Consider the following 21000-nt stretch of genomic DNA (forward strand, 5'->3'; position numbering starts at 1 on the left):
AGAGAGGAGAGAGGAGAGAGGAGAAAAGAAACAAGCACTTGCCAGGGAAATTCCAGTTACTTTTCGAAGCAAGTAAAGACCCTCAGAAACTCGGGAAATCCTCCCAGCACAGGGCCCAGGGCACAGATGCCACCACTCCAAGGGACATGCTCTGAGAATGACCGACACTCACTGGGTTCAGCATTTCTTCCGCAGAGTGGTGACGGGTCCACCAGTCTGAGGTCCACTCCCAGGCGTTGCCCACCATGTTGTACAAGCCGTAGCCATTGGGAGGAAAGGCATCGACCTAAAGACAAAGAAAGGGAAGCACTGTGGAACACTGGCCGTGATTAGAAAGCCAGGGTCTGTGGAAACCAATTCCAGCCCACACGCATTCACTTACATTCCAGCAGCCAAGAGTGGCCAGCGTGAAAACACAGACGGAGCGTGATGTTGGCTGTGAGACCTCAAAGGGAGTTTAGAGACATATGAAGAGTTCCCAGAAACGCTATGGAAAGTGAAATTCTTCCTTAAAGACGTGATCATAAATTCAATCTGACAGCAGGCATCAGTGGGGGATCAGAGGTGACATTTATGCTATCAAGGTCACTGACAGGAACATTCAGGGGACCAGTGTGAGTCGTGTCACCTGAACTCAGCTTGGCCAGCCCCCCAAGCCCTCTCCACCACCACCCCCAACTCACCAGCTCATCTTTAAGCACATCACCCCGTCCAAGCACTGCGGAAATAGTTTCTAATAGGAAGAGGTGAATCTCTGACCAGGTCTGCTAGAATAGACAGTCTGAGCCTTGGCTCAGAAGCCACAGGAAAACCTTACACAACCTTCCGGAATGACCATCCATACTCCTAAGGCAGGTCAGGTGGTGCCACAAAACATGGCCCCAGACATGGAGCCAGGGCGGGGTAGGGGTATCAAACAGAAGGCAAGAGGTAAAAAAACCTCAGCTGAACAATTCAAAGGTACTTCAAAATTTTTGTGGGAAATGGAATTGAAAGTCTAAAAGACAAGTTTATGTTGGGGCAAAGAAATGTGGGAACGCAGGCATAGTTTCTTACTGACAGTTTCCCATGAACGTTCTGAAGCCCCTCATAGAACAGCTTTACTCGTGACTTAGAATGCTAAAATTTTGTTTGTTTATTTTTATTCTGTCTGAAAGGCAGAGAAACAGAGGGAAGAGAGCTCTTCCATTTGCCAGTTCACTCCCCAAATGTCTGCAACAGCAGGAGCCCACATACTTGGGCTGAAGCCACAGCACAGAACCCAACCCAAGTCTCCCCTGTGGGCTACAAGAGCCCAGGCACTTGGGCCATCATCTTCTGCCTTCCAGGATGCACTAGCAGGAAGGTGGATGGGAAGTGGAGCAGCCAGGCCTCCAACTGGCTCTCCAATATGGGATAAAGGCAACCTAGGCAGTGTCTTAACAGCTGCACCCAACACCTGCCCCCACCACCATTTTAAATTAAAAAAAAAAAAAACCCTCAAACATAGTGGAAAATCTCTTTCTTTATTTTTTGGCTAAAAAGAAAAAGCAAGCTATCCTTGGGTTTCTTTACTTGATTGTTCTGCAAATTCATACTTTTCCACGCTCACGAAGCGGGCCTGAGGAATGAATAAGCACAGCTCATCTCTGGGGGCTTCTGCTGGATGCCCATCCACTGCAAACAAGGCAGAGCCACAGTTTGGGCAGCTCAGAGCGTTCAGTCCACGCTGAACACTTCTCTGAATAGATCTTCACCTAGACAACCAAGTCTGATTCATGATTAGTGTTCGGTGTGTGCAACAGTGGGCGGAGGCCGGGGGGAGGGCAACACGTCAATGAGCAAGTGAATGATGCGTGAAGATGCTGGTCAAGATGCCCACGCCCTTGGGGCCAGTGCTGTGGTATAGCAGGTGAAGCCACTGCCAGCAGTGCCGGCATCGCATATGGGCACCAGTTCAAGTTCTGGCTGCTCCACTTCCGATCCGGCTCTCTGCTGTGGCCTGGGAAAGCAGAAGATAGCCCAAATCCTTGGGTCCCGGCACCTGTGTGGGAGACCCAGAGGAAGCCCCTGGCTCCTGGCTTCAGACAGGTGCATCTCTGGCCATTGCGGCCATCTGGGTAGTGAGCCAGAGGACAGAAGACCTTTCTCTCACTCTTTCTGCCTTTGCCTCTCTGTTGCTCTGCCTTTCAAATAAAAAAATAAAAAGATACCCACACCCCACACCTCACCCCACCGTCCGTGGGCTCCATTCCCAGATCCAGCTCCTGGCTCCAGCTTCTGACCACATGAGGCTTTGGGAGGCAGCAGGCGATGGCTCAAGGAGTTGGGTCCCCACCACCCACATGGGAGACCTGGGGTCAGTTCCCAACTCTGGCTTTGGCCCTGGCCCAGCCTGGCGCAGGCTGTTGCAGGCACTTGGTGAGTGCACCGGTAACCAGGAACACGTTCTCTCTCTCCGTGTGTGTGTGTGTATGTGTGTGTGTGTCTGCCTCAAAACTAAATTTAAAAGAAAAAGGGAAAAGAAAGAGTGTGGCGCCTTTGCCCCACCTCCCCCCCAGGCTCAGGTGCCCCACACTCACGGGCGCGGTCCCCCGGAAGCCGTCCTCGCCGGTGTTGGTCACAGGAAAGTCGCCTTGCCACAGGTTGGCGTAGTGCTGGCCTCGGGGCTGCAGCTTGTTGCCCCAGGGGAAGAGTCTGGCGGGAGAGACAGAGGTACCGGCCCGCCAAGCGCGAGTGAGGGGAGGAGCCACACAGCTCCGCGCCCGCTCGTCCTGCCAGAGCCGTCTACAAATCAGTAGCTACAGCTTTCAGGGCAGACCCGGAAATCTCCCAGTCACGGCCCACGTCACAGCCACCTCAGTCTCCCCGAGTACACGGCAGGACTGAAGTCACTGTGTGGCTACAGGCAGGACACAGAGGAGGCTGCGAGTGGACGCGGCTCTGGACGCGGTGGTGGTGTGGCGACCAGGCACCACCACAGCACACTCGTATGCAGCTGGACTATCTGAAGGAGCTTTTCCCAGAAGAGGAGCCCAGATGTGAGTCCCCCTCAGGGATCCTGAGCGGAGAAATACGAGTGCTTCAGCACACAGCAAAACAAGACAACGTGGAAAGCCAGGTGCCTCCACACTGGGAGGAGCGCCGCGGAACCGGGGCAGGCGCAGAACCGGGGCAGGCGCAAAACTGGGGCAGGCGCAAAACCGGGGGCAGGAGCGGAACCGGGGGCAGGCGCGGAACCTGGGGCAGGCGCGGAACCGGGGGCAGGCATGGAACCCGGGGCAGGCGCGGAACCGGGGGCAGGCGCGGAACCGGGGGCAGGCGTGGAACCGCCACCAAGCGCCCTGGACTGCAGGAAGCCCAGCGGGCAGGTTATCGGGCTTTGGAGCTGCAGAGGGCCAGCAACCTGTTCACCAGCATCTCCTCCTGAGTGACCCCACAGGAACTCCGGCACCGGAGCTGTGGTTCTCGTCAGCCTCCCAACTAAAGCGAGCGCTGGGGTCAGGCAAGGTGTGAGACCTCCCAAGTACCTGTTCTGTAGGCCGCCGCGACAACTGTATTCCCACTCAGCTTCCGTGGGCAGCCGCTTCCCCGCCCATGTGCAGTAGGCAACTGCGTCGTTCCAAGAGACGTGGAGTACGGGATGGTGCGGCCTAGACAAGGGACAAAACACAGATGGGAGTGGACCCGCTGGACAGGCAAGGCCCAGCCTCAGCAGGTGGGAGTGGACCCGCTGGACAGGCACAGGCCCAGCCTCAGCAGGTGGGAGTGGATCCGCTGGACAGGCAAGGCCCAGCCTCAGCAGGTGGGAGTGTACCCGCTGGACAGGCACAGGCCCAGCCTTGGCAGCTGGAAGTGGACCCACTGGACAGGCAAAGCCCAGCCTCGGCAGGTAGGAGTGGACCCACTGGACAGGCAAAGCCCAGCCTCAGCAGGTAGGAGTGGACCCACTGGACAGGCAAAGCCCAGCCTCAGCAGGTAGAAGTGGACCCACTGGACAGGCAAGGCCCAGCCTCGGCAGGTAGGAGTGGACCCACTGGACAGGCACAGGCCCAGCCCCGGCAGGTGGGAGTGGACCCATTGGACAGGCACAGGCCCAGCCTTGGCAGGTGGAAGTGGACCCATTGGACAGGCACAGGCCCAGCCTTGGCAGGTGGAAGTGGACCCACTGGACAGGCACAGGCCCAGCCCCGGCAGGTAGGAGTGGACCCACTGGACAGGCAAGGCCCAGCCTCAGCAGCCACCCTCAGTTCAGGGCATAAACCCTAGCCACCCTGATCCTGAACCCAGGCCCTGAACGCAGGCTCAGCCAGGCCACATGGGTCACCACCAGGGGTTTCTGATGTCCCAGACTCCCCCATGCATTACAGTTCCTCTTGGACTCAAAACACTGCTTCACCTCACAGACTTGGTTCCCACAGAACCTCATTAGCGCAGTGGATGGCATGTCTGAGTTCGGAACGGTGCCGTCGGCAGACGCGTCCAGCCGCTTCAGGGTTCTGCAGGGCTGCAGGAGTGCCCTCAGGGTCCCCAGTGATCCCCACAGCAGAGCCATGAAGGCCCAGTCCCTGTGGCCATCGCAGCCCAAACTGGGGGACCCCACTGCTGGCTGTGACGTCCCCTTCCAGGGACCTGCCTGGTGGCCGTGACTCCACCCTCTGCCCAGTCTGACTCCAGCACCCTCCTTGCAGGTCAGGGCCCTGACATACTCCACATGCCACTCTGTGCCTCGGCCTCATTTCACAGGATCCAATCCTGGCAGCTGGCTTCCACCCCTGCCTGCCAACCTTCCCACGACAGATCGGCAGCCACGTCTGCCTCTCTTGAGCACTTCTCCAGCCGGTCTTCCAGCTTCCTGGAGGCAGAGAGGGCTGGAGAAGGCTGCAAGAACTCTGAGGCCCGGGTGGTGCTGGCCGAACTCCCCAGACCTCTCTCCTGGTCCAGGCCTCACACCCCACTGACCTGGCCACAGCGAGCCCACCAGGACCTGCGTTTATTCTGAGGACCAGCAGGTGCCCCGCAGTGTCCAGCACTGATGAAGGCACACTGTCCTGGAGCTGGACTCACACTGTTTACGGCATGAATAGATCACAGCCCCCATGGGGTCTTCCTTCCTGCCCTCGCTGCCTCCTCTCCCAGAGTTCAGGAAAGGAGACGCCCCCCTGAGGTGCCCGGGAACCCAGTGTCCACCTCACAGCCTGTTTCCCCACCACACTCTGAGAGATTCCTGACCTCTTACCTTTCTCTGAAGGGAGGAGAGAACTTCCACTTTGACTATGACCCTATCGGAATAAGATCAAAGTCAGCGAACTCTAAAGGCTTCCATAGCCTTGACAACTCATGACTAGAGCCTAGGGAGATTACTGACGCCATGAACAGGAGTGTCAAATTGTTAAGTCAGCAACAGAAGTCACTGTGTACTTACATCCCATGTGGGATCTGTCCTTAATGTGTTGTCTAATGTGAAGTGATGCTATAACTAGTACTGAAACAGTATTTTTACACTTTGTGTTTCTGTGTGGGTGCAAACTGATGAGATCTTTACTAATTATATACTGAATCGATCTTCTGTATATAAAGATAATTGGAAATGAAAAAAAACAACCTGGTGTTAAATTGGAAATGGCATAGAAAATTAATTAATTTTAAAAAAATATTATGTAGGATCTCTGTCTTTAATGTGCTGTACACTGTTATTTAATGCTATAACTAGTACTCCAACAGTATTTTTTTTTTCACTTTGTGTTGCTATATGGGGGCAAACTGTTGAAATCGTTACCTAATATATACTAAACTGATCTTCTGTATATAAAGAGAATTGAAAATGAATCTTGATGTGAATGGAAGGGGAGAGGGAGCGGGAAAGGGGAGGGTTGCGGGTGGGAGGGAAGTAATGGGAGGGGGGAAGCCATTGTAACCCATAAGCTGTACTTTGGAAATTTATATTCATTAAATAAAAGTTTAATAAATGGAAAAAAAAAAAAAAGATTCCTGACCTCTGTCCGGAGCTGACCCCCATGCACGCCAGCTGCCAGACGGTGAGGGCAGTCACCAGGAATTGCTGAAAGCAGGTGAGGACAGCGGCGTCCCACGCTGTCGGGGCCTAGCCCCCCACCCTGAGTCTCTATTTCTGTGCCACGTGATAAGTTCCTGGCTTCCCTAGAGACTCACACCCCACGTGGCTTCAAGACACGTCAGCCCAGGACTGAAGGGTCCGGGGGTCCCACAGCGGGGCCCAGCTCCTGCAGTGGCCGCCAGCCAGGACGCAGCTGCCTGCCCTGAGGCAGACTCCTCCCTCCCAGGACACGGTAAACAGGCCTACGGCGCTGTCACAGGACTGTCGCAGGCAGGAGGCCTGCAAGGCGCGCCCTCCTACAGGGAAGGCGCAGCATCTGGGTCACACACAGCTTGCTTCCTGCCACTTCCCTTTGCCGCCCGTCACTGAGAGCTTGTCGCTCACCGCCATACAGATGAAGAGGACCAGGGACTTCTTGGTGCACAGGGATCTCTGTGGAACAGAAACCCACCACCAGAGGAAGCAGCCTCACCTGTGCCGGACGGTGGAGTCGGGCCCCTCTGGGTGTCTCCAGTCGGCGCCTTTCACAGGTAACCACCAGGGAGCAGCCGCAACCTCGGAGAAACAGGACAGACGGCGTTAGCCACGCCCTCCGGAGGGAATCCCGTGCCTTGGTGCATGTACCCTTGGATCAATCCAGAAGAGGCAGGTGTCGACCATGATCAACTCCTCCTGGCCACAAGGACCGCAGGGAAGCCGCGCCTCCGTACACGCAGCACAAACCTCACTGCGGGGCTGAGCTCACGTGTGCATCACCAAACACCTGCGCCAGAATCCCCAAAATGAGGACTCACACATGAATGAATCTTTACTTTAAAAAAGCATATTTTTTCACTTCAGAAAGCACCATTTAACCAAGTGAGTAGGAATTCAAGTGCTGCGCCCCACAAGAGCATCCACAGGTGTACTGGGAGCCGGTGGTGAGGCCAACGAGTCCACGAGGCGCTGAGGGCCATCACGTGCGTTTTCCAAAGTCCGGACTATGGTTTTCCAGCCGTACTTGAGCCGTGGGGTCCCGAGCAATGTACTTGTCTGCCCCTCCCCCAAGGCCTCACCTGGGAACAGCAGCAGCCCTACCTGTCTCGAAGACAGGGAAGGTCAATCCCATAAGACCAGGAAGTACTTGGCTCCTAATTTGCATTCTGTTAACCAAAATACAAGTAGCAAGTGCCTTGGCTTCCCAGAAGGTTGAGAACGTAGGCCTTGGTGCCAGTCAAACTGAGACCTGAACCGCGGGCCTGGCTATTCACAAGGGAGCCCTAGCAACAGATTTAACCTCCCCAGGCCTGTGTCTTTATCGCCACATGGACACAGAAGGACAGCCTACATCTCAGGCCATTACCAGGACACAGCTCACGACCGTGCCCTCAGCGGTCAGCCAACAAACTAGCAGGCAGTCGGGGACGAGAACAGCCCTGGGACACAGCTCTGGTAGTCTCAGGGGAGTCTCGGCAAATCGTCATCAGTGCCACCCACACAACCTGAGCAATCTCCCCATGGGAGCCAGCACAGACCTCAGGTCAGCCCCAAACGTGAGGCTCTTGGCCACCTGTGTCCTGACAGGCATGGTGAGCACAAGTGAAGGGGACTGCCCTGACTGCCCAGCAACCTGCAACACCACGCCCACTCTCGTCAGTCTGCCTACATCCCAACACCACCAAACTACTCATGGACACCCACTCACATTCCGATGGGAAAGGCCAAACTTTTTATGCTTCAGCAAAAAGGCCATAAACACCGCTCCTGCCAGGTGATGGATTAGACAGTGCACAGGAGAACCGAGGTCTAGGCTTGTACTGCACCTGCGCCACTGTGAGAAGACAGCCCAGGACACGTGCCAGCTGGGCTGCTCTGTGTTAGGGGCCAACAACAGGCAACTGATCCTCCAACAGAGAAGGCACAGGAAGCAGGGTCACCCCACCCTGGGTCCTGGGGAGTCTCCAGGTTGCCTGGCCACCACCCCCGTGGTAAGTCCCACCCGTGCAAAAAGCACCACGTCTGTACTGAGAACCAGCACCAGAGGCTTCTAACTCCCAAATTTAAAATAAAAAAAAAAGGTAAATAAGACAAACATGGTGAAACATGGAGAAACCGTGACCTCTGTTAACTCTGGGCAGCAGATACAGGAAGGTGGTTTTTTCCTGCAACCTTCAGTGTTCTGAAATAATTCAGTCCCAGCAATTTTTAAAACCTCGTGATTCATTTATCCATCATGCTGCTGAGGGGCACCAGGCATTTCCAGGCAGGGCCGGGGTGCACTGCGCCCCCTCTGACGGCACGCAGAGCCTTCTGAGGCTTTGGGGGGGTGTGCTTCCGCAGACCACACACCAAGGGGTGGAGGCCGGGGTCACATGCACTGGTAGTCTCAGCAGACACAGGCTCAGTGGTCCACAAGCCCTGAGACCTCCCGCCCTCCTGCCCTCCTGCCCTCCTGCCCCTTCTCACAGGGGACCCCACAGAGGGGACCTAGGGATGGGAGACCCAGGGCAGTGGTTTTTGCAGCCTCAGGCCACTCCCTTTCCTGTCCTTTTCTTCAGGTCATCCAGCACCTTAGCAGGGCAGGCAAACTCCCAGAGGGGATCCACAAGTTCCGCAAACCCTCAGAGTACAACAGAAGGCAGGTGCTACATTGATAGCTTTTAAATGATCTGTTTTTCCACTATAATAGCTAATTCTTTCATGACAAAAAATAAACGAGGAACAAAATATGAACCCAGTCACCTCATTTTGTTCAGAAATGTCTGCAGAATTCAAACTGGTGGGTCCAGGCGCCACCGCACACACATCCAGGCTACAGTGTCCGGTTCCTTCTCCTGCGTGCCACACTCCCCACCCCTCCTCGCAGCCACCCCCTTTCCACTTCTCCGAGGACCTCTCCTTTCTCGTCGTTCTCGGCTCACCCCAGCAACCCACCAAACTAACCAGCTTACAAGACGCCAGCCGCACAGCTACAGGACGGACATAGCCACAGCAGCAGAAACAGCACGGCAGCCACAGTGAGGGAGGGGCCGCCGTGACAGCACTGCCCTGGACAAAGGGCTGTGACCTGGTGTTCAAGTCCAAAACATGCCATAGAGTGGGAGGTGAAGACACGCTCTGACCTGGACGTGGGAACAGAACATGTTGTGTCATGAACACTACCTAAAGCACACAGACGTGATCCTGTGCATATCAAACGTACGCAGAAGCACAGGTGCTCTCAGGGCAGGCACCTGGCCTAGCAGTTAAGACGCCCGCAGGCTGGGGGCAGCACCCACTCTGACTCGTGCCTCCGACTTCCTGCTAACCCACACCCTGGGAGGCAGCGGTGATGGCCCAACGACGTGCGGGATTCCTGCCATTCACATGGGAGACCTGGATTGAATTCCTGGCTCCTGGCTTCAGCCCTGGCCATTGTGGGCACTTGAGCAGTGAATCAGCGAATGGGAGCCCCTTCCACTCACTCCTCTCTGTCTCTGCCTCTCAAATAATCAAAAAAAAAAAAAAAGAATTTGTTAGTATCATCAGAAGGAAAAGGGAAGCCGTGGGGAAGAATGTGTGTATACTGAACAGGAATGAAAGATCAGGTTGGCGTGAGCACAGGCCCCTGTAAGGGGTGTTCTCCCCGCAGCCCTGCTGATGTTAGGCCAGAGGATTCAGAAACACAGACTACAGGACGCTTAGCTGTGTCCCTGGCTTCTACCCACCAGAAGTCGACTGCATGCTCCCACGCCCCCCCACACCGGCACACAAAAACGTCTCTAGACATTGCCGGATGTCCCCCGGCAGAAGCAAAATGCCCCAGCACAATGCAATAATCAGAACAGAAAATACCAGGGCATGTGCTGGCCTAGCAGGTAAGACCCCTGTGGCCCACGACAGGGGCCTGGGTTTGGTGCCCAGCTCCAGCTGCGGACGTCAGCTTCCGCTCATAAGGACTCTGGGAGGCAGCAGCAGTGGCCCAGGGGCTGGATTCCCATCACTCACATGGGAGACCTGGACTGAGTTCCGGGCTCCTGGCTTCAGCCCTGGCCCAGCACCAGGCATCTGGGCAGTGAACCAATGAAATGAAGTGTGCTCTCATGCTCACTTGCTCTCTTTCTCTCTCTACCTCTCTGCCTCTCGACATTTTTTAAAGAAAAGAAAAAATGTTCTTCTTCCATGTTAACATGGAGTGCACAGCAACACTGTAACAAGAGATTCCCACCTTGGAGCCAGCTGCTGGCATTTCAACAACAAATTACTCGAAACAGGATCTTGGCCTCCTAACTTCACCTCTGTGGGCCTCAGTTTACCAATGTGAAAAATGGGGATGAAAATACTACTACCTACTGCATGGAGCTTCTGAGGATTAAATAAGGAAACGCATGTAAAGCATTAGAACCCTGTCTGCCAGAGTGTAAGCTGTCGTTATCACTTCATTCGGCAACGTGGTCGCTTGCTGCAATACTGTCTTAGAGTTTTCTTATAACACAGATTCTAACAGCTGAGAATCCCCCCGCCCCGATCTTCATCTGAGCCCCTTCTACCCACAGGCTTGCCTTGCCCAGGCCGAGAACAGTGCTGGGGGGTGGTCACCTCCCAAGAACCCTCCGGAAAAGCCTGTGTGACTGCCTTCCATCTCAGTCCTGATGGAGAACACCTAGACATAAACTAAACCATGGCAGGGAGGCGTATGGGACCACGGGAGGCCAACAAAAGGCCCCATCCCTCAACTGCCGAAGCAAAGCAGGAGCCTGCAAGAGGAGTGCAGACCACACGGCCGCTGCCTGTGCCGTGCACCTGAGTCATCGCCATCTGGTCCAACGCAGAGTCAGGACCCTTGGCCCCAGGTGACAGGCACGCAAGGGAAGACGGGATCCCCGAGTCTCCCACAGGGAAGAGGAGGACGAAAGAGACAGAGGGGGCCCCAGCCCCCCAGCCAAGCCACCTGCAGGAAACCAGGGCATTTTCTGGCCAAACTCTGGGCAAACCCCATCTGCTGTCACCATCTATCTTCCTTTCCCAGACACCACTGTCTCCTAAGCCAGCATTTAAAACTCTCCGAAAATCAACGCTGTTCTACTCTGTGTAGGAAGTTACAGAGAAATGCAGCCAGGGTATCAAGGTTCCCCCACAGCGAGAGGCATCCCTAGGCCCTTCCCTGCCACAGGCGCCCGTGGGAACCTCATCCTCAGAGCCCCGTTTTCGGGATGAGGCTGTCTGCCGCCACATTTTCTGCTCAGCTGAGACAACTTCCAGAGGCCCGGCACTCCCTTCCAACCCGGGAAAAGGACTTGAACCTGACCTATTTCTAGTGCACCATCGCCATAGCAACTGTCGGGTTTAAGGTGAAACAGCTGCGCCCGACGAGGCAAAGGGGACCCACGTGAGGGTAAAGCCGTCCGCTTGCCACCTCTCTCCTAGGACAGAGCTGGACTGGTAATAACAGCTTCGAGAACAAGACAGGGGAGCACAGCCGTGGTGCCTTTCCTCTGGATAGCAGTGGTAAATCACGTTTCTCACGCACGCGTGACCTGGGAGGAAACCTGCAGAGGGAGCCACAGCTGTGTCACCACGCACACTCACGTGTGCAGACGGCAGGCTCAAACTTCACAACTGCATGCTTGGAAACTATATGCATTTAGACAAGGAAATTAAAAAGACAGACGTTTCTTGGAACGTAGCATAAACATGACCGCTACAACTGTAAAAACAGCCTGGGAGGATTCTTCAGCTGGCACCAGCCAACAATGAGAAAGTGCAGATCTGTCCAAATGCATGAACTACAAATAAAACTGGAAGCGGCTCCAGCTACGACAAGAAGCACACGAATGGAGGGACCGGGGAGGAGCGAGCTTCGTCAGCTCCCAGGGCAACGTGGGAAGCCAGAGAACCCGGCTGGAAGACTCGAGGAGTGGAGTCGGACAACTTCATTTAAATGATATCCTAAATCAAGCACCCTGTCCACTTCAGACTGCATGGGAGAGAAAAATGCATGCTTTTAGACAGGGTACAAATATTTATGAAACTTAAGGCAGACCTGTAATATTTCTGCATTTTTTTCATTTCTCAGTACAATTCCTCATACTGCAATAAAATGCATTCCCACAGCGCACAGTCAGCCCTCAGCACCTCCACTCCCACAGCGCACAGTCAGCCCTCAGCACCTCCACTCCCACAGCGCACAGTCAGCCCTCAGCACCTCCACTCCCACAGCGCACAGTCAGCTCTCAGCACCTCCACTCCCACAGCGCACAGTCAGCCCTCAGCACCTCCACTCCCACAGCGCACAGTCAGCCCTCAGCACCTCCACTCCCACAGCGCACAGTCAGCTCTCAGCACCTCCACTCCCACAGCGCACAGTCAGCCCTCAGCACCTCCACTCCCACAGCGCAGTCAGCCCTCAGCACCTCCACTCCCACAGCGCAGTCAGCCCTCAGCACCTCCACTCCCACAGCGCACAGTCAGCCCTCAGCACCTCCACTCCCACAGCGCACAGTCAGCCCTCAGCACCTCCACTCCCACAGCGCACAGTCAGCCCTCAGCACCTCCACTCCCACAGCGCACAGTCAGCCCTCAGCACCTCCACTCCCACAGCGCACAGTCAGCCCTCAGCACCTCCACTCCCACAGCGCACAGTCAGCCCTCAGCACCTCCACTCCCACAGCGCACAGTCAGCTCTCAGCACCTCCATTCCCACAGCGCACAGTCAGCTCTCAGCACCTCCACTCCCACAGCGCACAGTCAGCCCTCAGCACCTCCATTCCCACAGCGCACAGTCAGGAACACCCTCAGCAACTCCACTCCCACAGCGCACAGTCAGCCCTCAGCACCTCCACTCCCACAGCGCACAGTCAGCTCTCTCAGGGACTCCACTCCCACAGCGCACAGTCAGCTCTCAGCACCTCCATTCCCACAGCGCACAGTCAGCTCTCAGCACCTCCACTCCCACAGCGCACAGTCAGGAACACCCTCAGCACCTCCATTCCCACAGCGCACAGTCAGCTCTCAGCACCTCCATTCCCACAGCGCACAGTCAGCCCTCAGCACCTCCACTCCCACAGCGCACAGTCAGCTCTCAGCACCTCCACTCCCATAGCGCACAGTCAGGAACACCCTCAGCACCTCCATTCCCACAGCACACAGCCAGCTCTCAGCACCTCCACTCCCACAGCGCACAGTCAGGAACACCCTCAGCACCTCCATTCCCACAGCGCACAGTCAGCCCTCAGCACCTCCACTCCCACAGCACACAGTCAGCTCTCTCAGGGACTCCACTCCCACAGCGCACAGTCAGCTCTCTCAGGGACTCCACTCCCACAGCACACAGTCAGGAAAGCTCTCAGCACCTCCACTCCCACAGCACACAGTCAGTTTAGCCCTCAGCACCTCCACTCCCACAGTGCACAGTCAGCTCTCTCAGGGACTCCTAACCCGAGCAGAGCAAGAAGACAGACAGGGCCACCACCACACCAGGTGTGAAAGGGAGCCATGGAATCCCTGAAAGGCACGGACTTCACGCATTTTGAATTGAGACCTGAGCAAGCATGGTTGGGAGGGGGAGCTAGGGCTTTGTAAGAAAACAGAAATCAGGCCAGCGCCGCGGCTCACTAGGCTAATCCTCCGCCTGCGGCACCGGCACACTGGGTTCTAGTCCTGGTCGGGGCGCCGGATTCTGTCCGGTTGCTCCTCTTCCAGTCCAGCTCTCTGCTGTGGCCCGGGAGTGCAGTGGAGGATGGCCCAAGTGCTTGGACCCTGCACCCCATGGGAGACCAGGAGAAGCACCTTGCTCCTGGCTTCGGAACAGCGCAGCGCGCCAGCTGTAGCAGCCATCTGGGGGGTGAACCAACAGAAAAGGAAGACCTTTCTCTCTGTCTCTCTTTCTCACTGTCTAACTCTGCCTGTCAAAAAGAAAGAAAGAAAGAAAACCCTAGGACCAGATACCTTCACTACGGATTTCTACCAGACATTTAAAGAACTCCAACTCTTCCGAAGCTATTCAAAAAATTGAAAGGGAGGAAATCTCCCAAACTCCTTCTAGAAAGCCAATATCACCTTTATTCCTAAACCTGAAAAAGATATAACAGAGAAAAAGAACAACAGATCAATATCCCTGATGAACATAAACGTAAAAACACTCAACAAAATACGAGCCAATCGAATCCAACAACACATTCGAAAGATCATTCACCAGGACCAAGTGGGAATTCTCCCTGGTGCTCAGAGATGGTTCAACATTCGCAAAGCAATCAATGTGTTACATCACATAAGAAGAGAAACTACATGATTATCTCAAAAGTTGCAGAGAAAGCATCTGACAAAATATAAAACCCTTTCATAATGAAAACTCTAAGCAAATTGGGTATGGAAGGAACACTCTTCAACACAATCAAGGCAGTATACGACAAATCCCTGGCCAGTATCCTATTGGATGGAGAAAAGTTGGAAGGATTCCCACTGAAATCTGGTACCACACAGGGATGCTCACTCTCACCATTGCTATTCAATATAATCCTGGAAGTTTTAGTCAGAGCCATTAGGCAAGAAAAAGAAATCAAATGGATACAAATTGGGAAGGAGTAAGTAAAAGGATCCCTGTTTGCACAGGACATGATTCTATACATAGGGGATCCAAAAGACTTCACAAAGAGCCTACCGGAACTCACAGAAGAGCTTGGTAAGATGGTGGGATATAAAATCAACATGCAAGAATCAATAGCCTTTGTATACACACACAATGCCACACCTGAGAAAGAACTTCTAAGATCAATCCCATTCACAATATCTATAAAAAAAAAATCAAATACCTTGGAATAAATTTAACCAAGGGCATCAAACATCTCTATGATAAGAATTATAAAGCATTAAAGAAAGAAATAAAAGACACAAAAAATGGAAAAATCTTCTATGTTCATGGATTGGAAGAATCAATATCATTAAAATGTCCATACTACCAAAAGCAATTTACAGATTCAATGCGATACCAATCAAAATCCAAAGCACATTCTTCTCAGATATGGAAAAAATGATGTTGAAATCCATATGGAAACACAGGACACCCCAAATACTTAAAGCAATCTTATACGATAAAAACAAAGCCAGAGGCATCACAATTCCAAATTTCAAGACCTACCACAGGGCACTTATAATCAAAACAGCCTGGTCCTGGTACAAAAACAGATGGATAGACCAATGGAACAGAACAGAAATGCCAGAAATCAATCAAAACATCATCTACAGCCAACTTATCTTTTACAAAGGAGCTAAAATCAATCCCTGGAGCAAGGACAGTCTCTTCATCAAATGGTACTGAGAAAACCAAATTTCCACATGCACTAGTATGAAGCAAGACACCTATCACATACATTACACAAAAATCCACTCAAAATGGGTCAAAGACCTAAATCTACGACCCAATATCATCAAATTATTAAAGAACATTGGGGAAACCCTGCAATACACTGGCATAGGCAAAGAGTTCTTGGAAAAAATCCCAGAGGCACAGGCAATCAAAGCCAAAATTCATAAACGGGATGACATCAAATTGAGAAGCTTCTGCACTGCGGAAGAAACACTCAGCACAGTGAAGGGGCAACCAACAGAATGGGAGAAAGCATTTGCAAACTATGCACCTGATAAAGGGTTAACAACCTGAATCTAAAAAGAGATCAAGAAACTCAATAACAACAAAACAAACAACCCAGTTAAGAAATCAGCAAAGGACTTAAACAGGCATTTTTCAAAAGAGGACAGGCATCACTTCCCCAGCGGAGCCTGTCACGTTCAGACCATTCTGACAGAGGTTCTGAAGCCACAGCTGAACTAAAGTCTGTCCCCAAGGAGGAGGTTCCCAAGGACCACAGAGAACAACTGGACTCCTCCTGCATCACCTTCCAGTCATCCACACAACAGTCTAACTCACCCCTGCTCAGAGTGACAGCCTAACTCACCGCTGGTCAGCGTCAGGAACCTGCCTGCTGCCCCAGGCTCTCCTATCTTGAATTAAGGCACCACACTAAGGCCTGCCAGCACTCTGAGGCCCTTCTCAGCATCTAGATCCCTCCAGCTGCCCTCTGCACACCTCCTCTCACCTGGCCTATCCCAAAAGCCCACACAGAGGTCACAGCCGTCTCCAAACACAAGCTGCATCCTGCATTCCATCTGAGCACCAGCAGAAACCCTGGCCCCTCTGAGGGTCACAAGACTCTGCACTCAGCTTGGTCAACTTCTCCAGCCCAACCCTGACGGGCATAATCCACATCTCAAGCCTCCCCTTGGTGGGCACAGGGGCCCCAGCCGTCCAGGTTTCTGCTCGGTGTCACCACATCAGAGAACGTAACCCCCCAGACTGCAGCCACTATTGACTTCAGTCACGCGCTCATCCACCTGGAGTCGGCAGCCCCCTGGGAGAACTCGCCTGTCCCTGATGCCCACTAGTGAGCCCTGATCTACTACACCAAGTCACTGGCCTCGTAGGTTCACACTGTTTCCAGTCCCCTCCTGCTGGGTCTGGAAAAGACCAGTGCTGGGTCCAGTCCTCCAGCACGCTGTGCCTGTACCGGGAAACCCCCAGATCCTGGCGTCAGGTTTCTAGCAGAGGCCTGCAGGGGGTGGGATAGCGGGCAGGCCAGCCCTCGGACACTAACAGGTGCCACTCTATGCTCTGCCTGGTGCTGAGGCCAGCCATGCCCCCTTCCAGGCCACACTACCACCTCTGTCCAACACCTGTGCCCACATGACTCTCGGGTCCAGCAACCTGGGCCCCTCTGATCCTGCACGACGGCGGCCCAGCAGACCCCACAGTAGGGGCAGGGACGTGAGAACCACTTGTATTCATTGACCTAAGTCGGGCCTCAAATGACCCATGACTTGAGAGGAAATTCAAGGTCACTTTAAACAGGGTTTTCAAATCTATGCTCATTCAGACCAGCTGCCCTGGGCAGGATGGCCTGCTATCTGTTACCAACTTGGCCTGGCGCAGGCCACCCTGCCATCCTGCTACTGACCAGGCCTGGGACAGGCCACCCTGCTATCGGTTACCAACCTGGCCTGGGGCAGGCCGCCCTGCCATCCATCTGTTACCCATCAGGTCTGGGGCAGGCCGCCCCGTACTATGAGGCTGGGCTCTCATCTTCCAGTGTTATCAGGCTCCGCTTCCTGAACCCACGCCACACACTGACTCCACAGGGAAGCTAACAACTACTCTTTTCAAAGACACACAGAAGGCATGAGCTTCTTATCACATGCACCCAGCCAGCCCTTCTCCAATATCTGAGTCAGTGCAAGTCCATCTCAACCCTGGTGACCAGGCCAAGGTTCTCTGGCCAAACAACAGCTGACCCTGTAACACGAGAGGGGTCGGATGGGGTCAGGCCCAATGCATCCAAAAACCAAATGCCCCACAGCACACGCTCGGATGGATTTGATCCCTCGACAATGTTTTCAGGAAGCTTATCAAGTGAGCTTTACGGTGCTGAGGACATGGTGGGGAACGGCATAGAGGCAAAACCCCAAGCGGGGAATCACAGGGGAGAAAGGAAACGACAGAGAAAACAGTCAGGGAACGTTAAGACACATCAACACAAAGTACACGATTTGACAACCAGCGAGAAAACATAAGTTTAAACAGTGAGCAAGGCCTCATAAACTGATGTAATAACATCCAAAAGGCTAACATTTATGCCTTGGAATCCCCAAAGAAGAGGAGAGACTGATGTCGAAAAATACATTTAAGGATGCAAATTTACAGACAGAAGAATCTCCACAAACCCCAAGCAGATTAATTCCTAAGAAACAACATTCAAATGCATCCTGTGAAACAGCTGGAGACTAAAGATTTAAAAGAGAACGACACCAGCCCTCGTAGGACACCAGCCCGTGTGGGAACAGCGAGTGCCTGACTGTCCTCAGGAACCACACAGAGGGGACGGGCATTTGGCCTAGCAGTTAAGATCGGCTTGGGACACCTGCAGCCCACACTGGAATCCTGGCTCTATTTCTGACTCCAGATCCCTGGAAGGCAGCAGGTGATGATGGCTCCAGTACTTAGGTCCCTGCCATCCGTGTGAGACCGGGCCTGAGTCTTTAGCCCATGGCTTTGATCTTGCCCAGCCCTGGCTGTTGTGAGCCTTTGCGGAGTGAACAGTGGATGGGGGCAGGGGAACCACTGTGCTAACTCATGTTGGCATGCTCTCTCACTCTCTCTCTCTGCCTTTCACATAAATAAAATATTTTTTAAAACACAGAGAAATCACATGATCACCAAAGCCCAGAAAAGAGCTCTAAACTCAGAACTCTGTACGTATCTAGAGAAGCGTCTTCAGGATTAAAGGAACTTACAGTGTCAGACGAAGAACAACTAGGAATTCATCACCCGGAGACTTTATCAACAAGAAGCACTACAGGAAGGCGTTCAGGCTGTGGGGAAAAGATGCCAGAGGGAGGCGCTGGGCCCCAGCAGCACAGGAACAGCAACAGTCTGTGCACATACAACAAAGACTCTTCCTCTTTGAAGTCTTGAGAACATACACGCACCACGTTCCCAGCAAACACAGAACACTGTCTCGGCTGTGTGCAGCATACAAAGGCATAACACACATGAGCTTTCTAACACAGGGGAAGGGGTAGAGCAGCCAGTGCTAGCCAGGTGTCCACAATGAACCGAAGCTTCAAACTGGTGACTATAAAGGTCACTGCAAGGAGGGGGGATCATGTATTCTGAGAAAAAAAAATGCTCAGCTCAACAGGAACGCATGCCTAAAAACTGACACTGTCCTTTGCATAGTTATAAACCATAAAGCAAAAACTGAAAAAGAGAAATTATCTAACCTACCATCTCATATGGACATTATTTTTAAGACTTATATTTAAAAGGCAGAATCACATACACACACACACACACACAGAAAGAGAGAGAGAGAGAGAAATATTTTCCATCCACTGGTTCACTCCCCAAATGGCTGCAATGGCCAGGGTTGGCCAAGGCCAAAGCCAGGAGCCAAGAACTCCATCTGGATCTCCCACGTGGGCAGCAGGGCAGCAGAGCACAAGTACTGGATCCATCTTTCACCATTTTCCCAGGCACACCAGCAGGGAACTGGATTACAAGCTGAGCAGCCAGGACTCAAACTGGCACTCCATTATGGGACAATGGTGCTGTAGGCTGTGGCTTACTCTGCTGTGCCACAACAGCAGCCCTCTTAAATGGAAATATTAAAAATCTCCCTCAGTAATTTTTAAGGTCAATCAGAGGGGAAAAAGCTAGTAGGAATATTGAAAATTGGCCCAGCCGCATTAGAAACCTTTCTATACCAAGCATGTGCAGAATACTCCAGCCAACTGAAGGAAAAGGCGTGCCCTTTCCAAACACACAGGGAGAGCTGGCCCTGGGGAAAGCTGACGAACAAATAATGAATTTCAAGGACCAGTGCCACACAGACCCAGTTACGAGTCAGAAATCAGCGCCGGAATGTGAAAAAAACAGCTGCAAGTTAAGTAGTAAAAAACTTACACACAACGTAAAGAAGAAATGATCACAGACAGAGGAAACCAGCTGGTGGTGAGCGATCACAATATTAAAATAGTGCATACTAAATGCTTGTGCTAACCAAGAGACTCTGGGACACGGAGAGACAGAGGACGGCGGGAGCTTGAGAAAGGGCACCAAAGCATGGAGGGAGCAAGCTGCGGTGTCCCACGGCTCAGAGGGTGATGACAGGTGGCGACCACCCACTTACTACATGTCATGGATGCACAAAGCCTCCAAACAGAAAGCGATGATGGGGCGGGGGGGAACCGTTACTCACCCTGACTGGGTCAGTACACAAGTGTGGAGGTATCACACTGCGCGCCAAGGAACACGCAGAATTAAAACAATAACTCCAGGGGCAGGCATTTTGCACAGCAGTTGAGACGTTTCTTGGGAAGCCCACATCTCGTATCAAGGTGCCTGGGCTGGTGTCCCAGCTCCACGTCCATTCTTCAGATTCCTGCTGTGTGCACCCTGGGAGGCAGCAGGTGAGGGCTCAAATACTTGAGTTTCCACCACCCATGTGGAACACCCAGAATAAATTCAAGGCTTCTGGCTCCAGTGTGGTCCAGCCTCAGCTGCTGCATGCATTTGGGAGGGAACCAGCGATGGAAGATCTCTTTGTTTCTGTCTGCCTGTCACTCTGTCTTTCAAGTAAAATGAAAACAAATACTTTTTTAATGAAATCTGTTGTTAAAGAGGTAAATGACATTAAGAAAATGATACAACAAGGCAGAATTGTGTGCAGCACGTTAAGCCACCATCTGCGATGCCAGCATCTCATGAGTACTGGTTCAAGTCCCAGCTGCTCCACTTCTGATCCTAGGAAAGCAGCAGAAAATGGCCCACATGTTTGGGCACCTGACACCCACATGGGAGACCCAGATGGAGGTCCAGCCTCTTGGCTTCAGCCTGGCCCAGACCTAGTCACTGCAGCCATTTGGGGAGTGAATCAGTGGATGAGCGATCTCTGTGTCTCCTTCTGTCGGTACACTTTTAAATAAAAACAACAAACCTAAGGAAGAAAGCTAAGTGCTAAAGGCGACAACGGAACACATCCAAACCTGCAAGCTCAGAAGAGGAACAGAAATCTGGAAACAACCGGAAATGAAAGAGAAAGTCACTTCAGAAAGGAAGGCAGATAACTTGAGAGACACAGAAGAAGGAAGAAAACTTCAAACTCAAATAAAGATAAAAATGATTCAGAAGAAACGGCAATTTTGCTGAAGATGAGTACAAAGAACCTTATACATGGATCTACATGTGAAGAGCTCCTAAAGACGAAAACAGGAAGGCACAGGAGAAAGAACTGTAAAGACTAAAGAAAATGTCTCCAAAGTTTAAGATCCATGTGGAAGCTCTACAGTGAAAGAGGAAACCCCACAGCAAGACAGGACCCACCCCCTCACCAACACCAAGAGCGAGTCACCTGGAATCATTACACATTAGAGAAGAA

The 21000-nt window shown here is 52.8% G+C and overlaps 1 protein-coding gene across 1 annotated transcript in view; it reads right to left on the reverse strand.

Annotated features, from left to right (window-relative positions):
* The window catches only part of SUMF1 (sulfatase modifying factor 1), a 74221-nt gene that overhangs the window by 28959 nt on the left and 24262 nt on the right, over nt 1–21000 (reverse strand). The window contains exons 4-7 of the mRNA XM_062200349.1: nt 6528–6610; nt 3510–3632; nt 2562–2676; nt 173–286 (exon numbers count right to left, since the gene is read on the reverse strand). Coding sequence (XP_062056333.1) covers nt 173–286; nt 2562–2676; nt 3510–3632; nt 6528–6610 — 435 coding nt within the window. The remainder of the gene's footprint in view (nt 1–172; nt 287–2561; nt 2677–3509; nt 3633–6527; nt 6611–21000) is intronic.

The sequence above is a fragment of the Lepus europaeus genome, chromosome 9, assembly GCF_033115175.1.
Source record: "Lepus europaeus isolate LE1 chromosome 9, mLepTim1.pri, whole genome shotgun sequence".
NCBI classification, from domain to species: Eukaryota; Metazoa; Chordata; class Mammalia; order Lagomorpha; family Leporidae; genus Lepus; species Lepus europaeus.